Source organism: Cebus imitator, unplaced genomic scaffold, assembly GCF_001604975.1.
Source record: "Cebus imitator isolate Cc_AM_T3 unplaced genomic scaffold, Cebus_imitator-1.0 Scaffold142, whole genome shotgun sequence".
NCBI classification, from domain to species: Eukaryota; Metazoa; Chordata; class Mammalia; order Primates; family Cebidae; genus Cebus; species Cebus imitator.
In genome coordinates this window covers 4,187,830-4,200,535 of record NW_016107457.1, presented here as the reverse complement: position 1 = coordinate 4,200,535, position 12,706 = coordinate 4,187,830, and the positions used below count along the sequence as shown (strand labels likewise).

At 36.0% G+C, this 12,706-nt stretch overlaps 1 protein-coding gene across 3 annotated transcripts in view; it reads right to left on the bottom strand.

Moving 5' to 3' along the window:
* The window catches only part of ARID5B (AT-rich interaction domain 5B), a 200,031-nt gene that overhangs the window by 154,472 nt on the left and 32,853 nt on the right, over positions 1–12,706 (bottom strand). For all 3 annotated transcript variants that reach the window (XM_017542309.2, XM_017542311.2, XM_037743383.1), the window contains one exon: positions 5,590–5,815. In XM_017542309.2, the coding sequence (XP_017397798.1) occupies positions 5,590–5,815 (226 nt within the window). The remainder of the gene's footprint in view (positions 1–5,589; positions 5,816–12,706) is intronic.

Genomic DNA, 12,706 nt, shown 5'->3' with positions numbered 1-12,706 from the left:
AAAAAAAAAAAGAAAAAAAGCCAGACAAACAAACAAACGAAAAACAACTTCTCAAGTTGCAGTGTTAAGAAAAATGGTAGAGTTAGACCAAGCAACAAATACCTTCAAGACTCTAATATACATACAAAATTTAAATCTAGAAAGGAAGGAAGGATTGTCCCAGTAAGAAGCATGTCTTCAATCCTAATAAATTCATTAGCAGTGAAAAATCTGTATGCCAAAATGTCAGCATTTAACATGTTTCTTACAGACATTTATATTATTTTCTTCAACAAAAAGTGAGAATCCTTTCCATGTCCACATCTCAGGAATCTGTTTGACATATCGAACTAAAAATTGATTTGAAACAACCATTGGCAATACAAGGCCTCCAGTATTTCCAAGTAAAAACTATGGTTAATTTTTAAGTAAGAATATTTGAGAGGTGCCATTCAACTGGTCACTTATGGCTCAGCTTATTTTGACAGAATTTTCAGTTAAGATAACTTTCAGTCAAGATAAAAGTTTATAAAATATAACTTATATTGATATATAAATAAATATACAACATATTAATTATGTTATATAGTATATATCATATATATTATTTGAAATAAATATATGTTAAAGTAATAGTCATATATAATACATATTTATATATGTATATATAAACAAGCAAAAACCTGAATGACTTTTATAATAGTTTTCCATTAGGGAGACAATAATGAGAGTAAACCCTATTCTAAATTACTAGAATGTGTATGCGATTAGGGAAATTCAAAAGGGACAAGTAAGCTAAACTTGTGCTGCACAGCTCCCTGTTATGTAGAGCCTGCTTCTGATAATAATAATAATATAGTAATAATACCACTTTAGACTTCAATATCACAAATGCTTCCATAGATATTAACTAATTTATTTTCAGTTGGTCTTCTCAAAAATCCAATGACAAACAGCCAGTTACATATTACTGCCCATTTTACACACAAGGAAGCTGAATGTATAAACAATATATCATTTAAGAAATTTCCCAAGTTGCAGTGTTATGGAAAATGGCAGAGTGAAACCAGCAATCCAAGGTAAAATATAAACAACAAATACCTTCCAAAGACTCTTTAATCTACACATAAAATTTAAATCTAGAAAGGAAGGAAGGACTATTCCAGCGAGAAGCAGGTCTTCCAATCCCAATAAATTCATGAGAGCGTGTAGGTGAAAAATCATACAGTGACTTCCAGTGACTCTTCCAGTGGTGACGGATCTACAGATAGAGCCAAGATTCTCCCAACAGCCCACCCTCTGCTCATTTAACCCCTCCATGCTGTTGACTCCCAAAAAGTACAGTGAAAGTCCCAGCAACAGAAAGGAGGAGGACGCTACTCTTTCTCAATTTGACGGGGCAGATTTAGAAACAGAAATTGAACTGAGGGAACCCCCATCATTAAATTCAGCCAGCCCCCCGCACATAATCTTTGCGTCTTTTTTCTCGATTTCAGCTCAGACTCCTCTATCTTTTCTTTCTTTTTCTAAAGACACATTTAGAGATGAAACCATTCATAACTGCCCATCCACAGACAGTTTGTGGCAGCATAATTGACAATGAGTCTGCTGCAAAAAAATGAAAATGCTGTTTTAATGACCTTGGCCTAAAATACATTCTGTTGTATGCCTCAAAGGGCTTCAATAAAAAGTCAACCTGTAGAGACATATTTTCTTGGCTTAAACAACAATCCAAAGCATATAAATGTAGTCCAACTATAATGACATATTTATAGGCCAATAAAGCTTACACTGCAGCTTTCATACTTCACTTAAAGGAACTCTGTAAGAATCAGTGCTACATAAAATAATTTGATTTTTTTTTCAAACTATAGCCCAAGGAATAAAAAATGCAAGCTTGCTATGCTTAACTGACAGTGTTTATATTCCTTACTTGCTAAAAATTTTGTAAAATGAAATAATTCTTCATTTGACTACTTTCAACTGCCATACCAAATATGGGTATCAAGTCCACTTTATTACAAAAGCTAAGTACTGTAATTCTAAAGACAAAAATAAATAACTAGAGGCTTGTGTGGTGAATGATTTAATCAACCCAATTCTTCTGGAAAAACAGGTTCTTGTGTTCGTTATGCTTATGAATAATACATTCCTTAACCCTCCTATTTTAACATAGTTATTTTCTTTATTTTTTTTTATAAACTTCAGTATGAAATACTCTGAAAGAAGGTAAAACATCTCACTGAGTAAAGTCATAATTTGCATTGGTTTCATATTGAACTTTCTTTCTTTGAAAAGGACAAAGAGGAGGGAAGAGAATAATGCAATTTACCACATCTCAGAAGTGTTTCTTAAGATTATTAGTTTTTCCACTATACAGATCTGTAGTTTTAGTCATCAACCATTAAGAGTCTTAAATGAAAACTCTAGAGAGTTTTAAAAAGCAGAAAGATGACATAAATGTGCTCCCTCAGGGGGAAGGGGCTAAAAAAAAAAATGAAAGAGTTGTGATTTGAATCAGAGCATTTATTGGAAGCTGCCATGTGGGGCAGAGTTTCTCTTTGTGGAGTATTAATTTGTTGGCAGACACACATTTGTGAGAACATTCTTGTTTTTTTTTTACTATTCAGAGAGAGACAGGAAGTGACACAAACTGGGATTAAAGGGAACTTACTCTAAACACTAAGCAAGAAAAGTTATTTAATGAGCTTTTATATTTTAAAATCTCTTCTTTACGAGCCAATCTAATTATTTTGTTATTATTGATGTTTTATCATTATGAAATAGCTCAGTTAAAAGACAGTAACATGTTGGAGTTTTACTTTAGCCATAGAAAGGTAAGATCTTTCCATTCTTTGCTTACTTCCACCAGAAAAAAAAGGGAGGGTCTCAAGTAATCTCACAGTTCATCTTCTTTCTTTGGTGAGAACAATGAGGAGTTGGAAGGGTTCTACAGAAGGAAAAACCTAATAAGTGTGTGAATTTCCATTAACAATGTGGTATTGGAGGTGGTTTCAGTGTGACCAAGAGAAAGGGAGATAAGAAAACCACTGTGGAGAAAGAAAAGTACAGACAACAAATATTTTGATGTTATAGACAGAGAAGGGAAAAGGCTGAAGAGAAAGCAGCTGGGACAGGAATGTGTACAGAAAATGACACCCTCATCTCCCCAGTATAAATCCTGACAATGTAGACTTATAAACCTTAGATCAAGCAGATAATGGAAACTCATTACATTAAGGAAAGTTTTTGTTTCTCTTTCCACATTATTACAACACAGTGTGCATTCCAATTACAAAAGCTATTTGTCTCAAATTCCCCACAGTTCATAGCAACTGAGTAGAATTTCAAGACCCTAAATTCTATCCTTAAAGAGGTATTTTACATTAAAAATTTTTTAAGTACATGGTGTTTCTTGTTCCCCAGGGGGTGCCTCCCAATCAGCTCTCCTGTTGATCATTATCCCTTCTTCAGCATGAATCATAAAGCTGTCTCCAAAATGAGACCAAAACAAACAAACAAAAATCAGAATCAACCTAGAAACTCTTTTATCAATGCACATTCCTTGGCCTTTCCTTAGTGGTACTAAGTGAAGAAGCTAGAGAAGCTGGACTCAATAATCACGGCTGTTTTTTAAATTTCCCTCGTGAGTCTAATGAGCAACTAGATTTAAAAACCACTCATCTAGATTTTCCAGGCCAAACTACCTGCAAGTACTGTGGATATTCACTATAAACCAATTTCTTCTAGAATCAGTTGCAAAAAGGAAGAATATGAACCTTCTTTTTTAGAATCCAGAAAGATTATCCTCTTAATTCTTTAAGTAGAATTAAGAAATGAGACTCATTTTCATGTTCATTAATAAATTATCCATTTTAAACATAAACCTTGCTATAAATACTCTTGTTTATATGTGTGACATCAAGCTTAACCATCTACACATCCTTTTGTCCCCTGTGGGTTTCCTGTTTAATTTTTTATTAGTAACAGTATATTCTATAACACACACACACAAAATTAAACAAACAAAAGAAAGGTTTTAATGTTAAGGAAAACATAAGACAATGGCAATACAGCTTAGGTCACATATCAGGAAAGTAACACAACAGATGTATTATTCAACATTATTGCACATCATAAGACTAGTCATTGTGTGTTCACAAAACTGGAGAGTGTAACAGCATGAATAGGAAGAGAATTAAAAAACTCTTTGACTTTAGAAGGAAAACCCCTATTTTAATTATTTTCTCTAAATGTGCACATGACAATCAGGCTGCCATATCTGGAATATTACCGTCTGACATCAACCAAAAGATGCCAGGAAACTGTTGATAGTTAAACTCAAACTGCAAGAAAATATTAATGCTATTCCCAAAACACAGCACAGCTCATCACAAACCAGAGTCACATGAAAGCCATGGTCAGTTACTGGTATTATTCAGTCTCTTTATGCCAATTAAAATAAATTGCCTAGGTTTGTCGTAATAGTTAAGTTCTGGGTTTAAGAAAGAACCAGGAAGTTGTCACATTAAGGTATAAAATAGGACTGCAAAAATCAGCATTGTGCACAAATGAAAGAAAAAGATGCCTTAATATGTTAAAAGTGCAGTTCCTCTTTGCCTAAAGAGGAAATAACTAGCTTAAATCAGAGGTCAACAATTTTCATCTTGAGCAATGCTGGGAGAGAAAATCAGTGAATGCCACGGGGGTTACAAAGAGAAGGAAAAAAAAAATGAAAGGACACAAAATAGGACACAAAACGTATTGGAGAGGAAAGTGTCAAGAAAAAGAAATAGAATTAATGATGGAGCTCTAGGTATATGCCGGTCGATGTGCTCTGCCCTTTCCATCTCACGTCTCACAATAACCCTATAAAGGTCCCTTATTTTTTAGATGGGGAAACTGAGGCGTAGAAGTTAAATTATTTGCCTAAGGCCACACAGCTAAGTAAGCAGCAGAGTTAGTAGGCAAACACCAAACAGGGTAACTGCTCCAAAGCCCAAGTTCTCCTTTAAACTTATAGTGGAAGAGGGAAGGAAGCAAAAAACAAAAAACAAAAAACAACAAGCAAAAAAAAAAGATATATATAGTTGATGGTAATCACTGAATGTTAAAAGCTCAAGCAAATCCATGTCATTGGTTGCCGGCCAGTGGATCCCCTGCTTTGACATTGCTCTCTTGCTCCACATTGAGGAACTCATTCCTTTTTCTCACTTTGTTTTCCCCTCAATGTAAAACATGAAATTGGGACATGGTGTTAACAGATATCATACTATATACTTACAGCAAGTATTTAAACTCTTGATTAATTCAATTTTAGGTGCCTTAATTAAATCATATGCCTTGACACCACACTGAAAGTTGTTTAGAACCACTGTATCACCCTGACATAAGGCTCCACACATAGAAGGTCCTGTGATCCAACAGGTAACATTTACCCCTTACCCATCCAGTCATCTCTCCATCCATATTCTTAGGCCCCTTTGAGGTTAAAAAAATGTTAAATATATTTATATATAAACGATAGAGTTTCCAGAAAGATCTACAACCAAAAAGTTAAGTTACTATATATGTCTACACATGAGATTTAGAAGTACGAGTCATATTTACCCAGGTCTGCCTTCTCCTTGAGAACGTCTTTGAAGTTGAGTCCACTGTTTAGGGTTGATTGCCTGTACTTCAGCAGAGCTTCCTTCTGTCCATTCCTTCCCAAGGCCTCAGTTTTCACTGGTCCGGCTTGGAGGCCACATCTCCACTTGGAGAAATCAGAATGTACCCACTTGACCAGGTCTTCAAGCTTCACAATCACCTTTTCGGAAACAGCAATGACTTCATCCTACAAGAGGTGGTTGGGGAAGAACAAAAAAACATTATGTATAGGTTTGAGGTCAATGATCCATTCTCCACAAGGCCCAGCTGAAATGCTATGTGAGTGGTTTGACCTATTGCAAGGAGACTGTGTGCATTTTGGTGACACAGAATCTTCAGTAACTATTTCATTTCAATGAGTTTTCACTGCTAGTTGTTTAGTTAAGGAATAATTTATATATTTGTTATACAATTAGAAAGTATCCAAAAACAGGACAGTAATTCTAATAGCCATTTTTAATGTTGGTGGCCAAAGCTCATACTCTACCTATCTGACCACTTGGGTGAAAGCTAGTTTTTCGGTGTAATTAATTGCAAATGTAAAAAGTGAAAGCTAGATGACTAATGGTGAGCCTGTCTCTACATAAATGGTCTAAGTAAATCTAGGATTCTTGGAACTCTGACTCACCCCAAAATTCCTATGTTTATGGTACATTTTCCCTTGGCTTATATACAAATATTGAATTTAACTTTTGTCCTAAAAATTAAATAAAACTGTGATGTAATCCCAAAAGAAATACTTCATAAATGTTATGTGCTTCCCACTGAAAGAAACTTACACATTCTCATGTTTCTCAAAAACTTTGTAAGCTGAGAAATGAACTGATTTTTTTCTTTAAATACATATGGGGTAGGGGGTGAGAGGGTGAGTGAGGAGAAAGTCTTTGAATCTAAGAAAAGTAGTTGAAATCTAAGTTTCTCCTACGGATCATAAATTTGAATGTTAAGCATCTCTAATTGCTTCTAGGAAACAACCAACTTTTCTGACTCAGAATTAATCCAGCAAGATCTTTAATAGACATCCATACATGGAATAAAGAGAGGCCCCTTCACCCAAAGATTCTTTGGAAAAGGCTCAAGAAGGTCATTTCACTAGGTTTGTTAAGTTATTTAAGCGTTTGACATTTCAACTTGAACTGACTTCTTTCATTTCTTTTACTTTACATTTCTGAAGAAAGCTTGGCTGTGAAAACCCCTAAGCTTACAAAATCTTAGAAATATTTTTGACAAACAACAACAGGAAGATGTCTCTAAACTATTAAACAAAAGGAATTCACAACTGATTTTGGCTAATTTTTGCTGTCAAACCTGACTTTCCTCCTCCCTGCCACACACACATTCTCTAATTTGAACAAAAAAAGTTTTATTAGGATAAGCTTCACATAATAAGAAGCCCTGGGTTTTTTTTTTTTTTTAATGTTTTAAGGCAGGATCTAAAATTTCAATTTTCCTCATCCGGTTCCAAGCTGCTTTTGAGAAGAGAGTCTGTTGGGCAGCAGCAGAGTAACAAATACTCTATCAAAAATGAAAAGTAAAACTTTAGTAATGGAATCCTTTCCCTTATCATGATTAAATATGAACTACCACTAAATGGGAGACAAAGTGGAAACTGTGTTTTTATCCTCTGCTCAAAAAAAAATCTGAGTACTTTATAAACAATGGGGCCCATTACAAAGTACCATTTCAACGGATGATTTCCCTCAGATTCACCACACCATCTTCTTGAAATAAAAGATCTGTAGTTGTCATGCATTTTATAGTTATTTCATGGTGATTATTAAATGTCAGAATAAAGTCAGGCTGGATATTGTTTCAAAGCATATGGGAACAGCTTCTGGAGAGGGCACACCAGAAATCAAGTTTAGAATGTACTGGAAAATAATTAGGTGGTGTGGTGTATCAGTCTCAACATTAGTAAAGAGAGAATTTGGCAACATTTTGACTAAATATGGTTTCCCAGAAGAGACAAGTTTGTAGATGAGTGATATTTTCAAATATCTCTCTGATCAAATGATAATCATTTCAATTACTAGTTGCTTCAGATCTTTTCCAAGAAACGGCATGACTAGCTCTGGATGGCTTACAATACCCGTCAAACAGTTTAATAACCAAGAGAAAATATAATCCTCATGACATCATTAATGAATAAACCCATTTTTCACGATTCGGTCATTAAGTTTTGTCTCCCCTCCTTTTCTCACTCTCTCAAACAGATATTTCACGAATATACACACACACATAAAAACAAATGCAGGGATTCACATAAACATGCATAAGCCATAAACCCACTTTTGGGTTAATTGTGAAACCACCAGTATGTTTTACTGTGGATTCACAGAGAAACTGGCCCTGCAACATTGTCAAACGCCATACAAGGAAATCTGATAAGGAGAGGAGGGGGAAACAACACACCAACACCCTCCTCCCACCCCAAGAAAACAAAAACCAGCCAACATATGCATAGAAAATGTCTCAGGAAACATTACTTTCTACACACAATGGCATAAATCACATGTTCGCATTTACTATTCTGAGCAAGTGCTGACTAAAGTTCCTAATACTCACCATTCTTGGGCAAGTGTCTATGTCTAAGAAAAGAATTTCAATAAGCTCATCTCATGATTACATTAGCTCTCTGCAAACTGAGAATTAGCACTGGATAAATATTGCTGATTTACTCTAATACAACACAAAAGGAACACAAAGAAATACACTTTGTTATTCTATTAATGTACCTTGGCTTTTCAATTAACCCAGCTCTTAATCAATATTTATGTAGGCTGTGTTGAGCCATGTTCTGTCTTTATCCCCTTTCATAATTGTTTTCAACTATTTCTGTGATTTGGATTTTGTTTCGACCAGTGTACAAAAACAGCTCATTTAATCATAAATCCTCTAAGTCAAGAGGAGCTCATCCAGTCAAGGAGTCACAAACCAGCTAGCCCATGTGCACAACGGGCTCTTTCAAGTGTTCTAAAGCTTGAGTAACTTTACACAAAAATATCCAGACCTCAATTGACTCTTATACAATAAAATAAAGGCCAAAAAATAAAAATAAAAAACAGCTGAAACTGTTAGAAGCTGCTTTCTTCAGACAAGATGTAAAATCCCCACCACTTCCTATTGCACTGGATTCAGTCCACTTTTCCCTTAACTATCTGGCCCCCGTGGGCACCAGACATTTCAACTTGAAACACTGATGTAGTTTACCTTTCTCATTTTATTTATGAGAACAGTAAGGTTCGGTGACATGTCCGAGAACCAACTGATGGCAGGATTTGAACAAAAATCCGGGCTTCCTATCTGCCAAGACAGCATCTTGGACTCTGCAGCCAAATTGCTTGGGTTCAAATTCCAGCCCTGGAATGTACTTGCTGTGGAAAACTGAGCAACTTCTTCAACGTCCTTGTGCTTCAAAGTTGTTGTTGTTTTCGTAGAAAGACAGTATAAGAATTCTATCTGCCTTGTACAGTAGTAATTGCCAGGATTCAATGGGTTGATACAAATGGAGTAACATGTCAGGATGAGCTATCATTATCATTGTCATTTCTCTACATTGGTGCTTTCCAAACTCTGGCATGCAGAGATGATTTTAGATGATTCAGAGGTAAACTTTTTATTTTATTTTATTTTATTTACTTGAAACAGAGACTCATTCTGTCGCCCAGGCTGGAGTGCAGTGGCACAATCTCAGCTCACTGTGACCTCTGCCTCTCAGGTTCAAGTGATTCTCCTCTCCTGCCTCAGCCTCCTGAGTAGTTGGTGATTACAGGCGCCTGCCATCATGCCTAGCTAATTTTTGTATTTTTAGTAGAGATGGGGTTTCACCATGTTGGTCAGGTTGATCTCGAACACCTAATCTCAGGTCATCCACCCGCCATGGCCTCCAAAAGTGCTGGGATTACAGGTGTGAGCCACTGTGCCCGGCCGAGAAGTAAAGTTTTAAAATGTTTCTCATTACGTATTTGTTTTTGTATTTGCTATGTATGGGAAAGTGGTACTGGCTATGTATAGGAGATATAGAAAGTTTCCTCTTTAAATAAATTTAAGTCAAAAAAAAAAATGGGCAATTTGAACAAAGCCATTAAGTAAACACAGGGGACATGTGGATACAGCCAGGAAAAAAAAAAGTCAACATGCTAAGAAAATAAAATTTGGAACAATGTGTTATACGATTGATTTTCAAAGTGGGTCCAGAAACCCTTGGGAATTCCTGAGACCATTTCAGGTGGCCCACAGGGTCAAAACTATGATCATAAAACTACTAAGACATTACTGGCTTTTTTCACTCTCATCCTCTTTCAAGTGTATATATAGTAAGGTTTTCCAGAAACGATGTGACATGTGATATCACAACAGAGTGAATGCAGAAGGAGATACGAGACCGCAGCTCTCTATATAAAGCTAGACAGTAAAGAGATTTACAAAAATGTAAAACAATGCCACTGTTCCTACTAATTTTTTGTTGTTTTTGAAAATATGGTTAACTTTCATAAAAAGTGTGTTACATTTACATAATGAGTTTATATTGCTATTTAATTTTATTTTTAAATTAACTTACAGTAAAATTTCCTTTTTTGGTGTACAGTTCTGTGAATTTTAACACATGGATAGATTCATATAACTACCACAACTATAATCGCCAGGATACAGACTAGTGCATCACGCTCTAAAACCCCTTGTATTAATTCTTCATAGTCACCTTCTCCCTCCACTCCCCACCAGCTCCTGGCATCTACTGATTTGTTCTTGCTATAGTTTTTTCTTTCCTAAAATGTCATACAAATTGAATCATATAGTATAAAATCTTTGAGACTTCTTTTCAAAGCCATCTCAAAGAATAATGCCTTTGAGATCCATCCATCCATGTCGCTGAATATATCAATAGCTTGTTCCTTTCTGCAGAGTTCTTATGTATCCATGGTGGATGTGTCCCAAAGTTTGTTTATCCATGCGCTGACTGAGGGACATCTGGGTTGTTTCAATTTTGGTGATTACAAACAGAGCTGCTATAAATTTCCATGTACGGGCATACCTCTTTTTATGGTGCTTCGCTTTACTGCACCTCACAGATATTGCATTTTTTACAAATTGGAGGTTTGTGGCAACCTTGTGCCAAGCAAGTTTATTGGCACCATTTTTCCAACAGGAGGTGCTCACCTTGTGTCTTCATGTCACATTTTGGCAATTCTTGTAATATTTCAAAACTTGTCATTATTGCTATATCTAGTATGGTGATCTGAGATCAATGATCTTTAATGTTACTACTGTAATTCTTTGGAAGTGCCACTAACCATGCTGATATAAGGTGGCAAACTTAACTGATAACTGTTTTGTGTTCTGACTGCTCCACTGACCTGCCTCTTCCCCAGTCTCTCTCCCTCTCCTTGGGGCTACCTATTCCCTAAGACTCAACAATATTGAAATTAGGCTAATTAATAACCCTACAATGGCCTCTAAGTGTTCAAGTGAAAGTAGGAGTTCCATGTCTCTCACTTTAAATCGAAAGCTGGAAAGATTAAGTTTAGTGGAAGGCATGTCAAAAGCAGAAAGAGGCTGAAAGCTAGGCCTCTTGCGCCAGTTAACCATGCTGTGAATGCAAAGGAAAAGCTCTTGAAGGAAATTCAAGGCACTACTCCAGTGAACATACAAATGATAAGAAGGCAAAACAGACTTACTGCTGATATGGAGAAAGTTTTAGTGGTCTGGGTAGAAGATCAAACAAACCACAATATTCCCTTAAACCAAAGCCTAATATAGAGCAAGGCTCTAACTCTCTTCAATTCTACGAAAGCTAAAAGAGGTGAGGAAGCTGCAAAAGAAAAGTTGGAAGCTAACAGAGATTGAGTCATGAGGTTTAAGGAAAGAAGCTGTCTCTGTAACTTTCAAGTACAAGGTGAAGCAGGAAATGCTGATGTAGAAATTGCAGCAAGTTGTCCAGAAGATCTTGCTAAGATAATTGAAGGTAGTTACACTCAACAATAGATTTTAAATATAGATGAAACAGCCTGATATTGGGGAAAAATATGCCATCTAAGACTTTCATAGATAGTGAGATGTCAATGCCAGGCTTCAGAGCTTCAGAGTACAGGCTGATTCTTCTGTTAGGAGCTAATGCAGCTAGTGACTTTAAGTTGAAGCCAATGCTCATTTACAATTCTGAAAATTCCAGGGCCTTTTAGGATTATGCTAAATCTATGCTGCCTGTGCTCTATAAATGAAAAAACAAAGCTAGGATGAGAGCACATCTGTTTACAGCAGGGTTTACTGAATATTTTAAGCCCACTGTTGAGACCTATTGCTCAGAATAATATATTTCTTTCAAAATATTACTGCTTATTGACAATGCACCTGGTCATCCAAGGCTCTGATGGAGATGTATCAAGAGATGAATGTTGTTTTTATACCTGCTAACACAACATCTATTCTGCAGTCCACGGATTAAGGAGTTATTTTGATTTTCAAGTCTTATAAGAAATATACTTCATGAAGCTATAGCTGCCATAGTGATTCCTCTGATAGATCTGGGTAAACTACTGAAAACCTTTTGTAAAGGTTCACTTTTTTAGATGCCATTAAGTACATTCAGATTCATGAAAGTAGGTCAAAACATCAATATTAACAGAAGTTTGGAAGAAATTGATTCTAACCTTCATAGGTGACAACTTTGAGGAGTTCAAGACTTCAGTGGAAGAAGTAACTGCAGATATGGTGGAAACAGCATAAGAACTAGAATTAGAAGTAGAGCTCAAAGATATGAATGAATTGCTGCAATCTCATGATCAAACTTGAACAGATGAGGAGTTAGTTCTTATAAATGAGTAAAGAAAGGGGTTTCTTGAGATGAAATCTACTCTTGGTGAAGATACTGTGAACGTTGTTCTTTTGTTCTTTTGACTTGGGGTCTGGCTCTGTTGCCCAGGCTGGAGTGCACTGGTGCCACATGGCCTGAACTCCTGGCCTCAAGCCATCTTCTCACCTCAGTCTCCCGGATAGCTGGGACTACAGGTGCCTGCCACTTTGCCTGGTTAAATTTTTTTTTCTTTTTTTTTTTTTTTAGACGGAGTTTCGCTCTTAT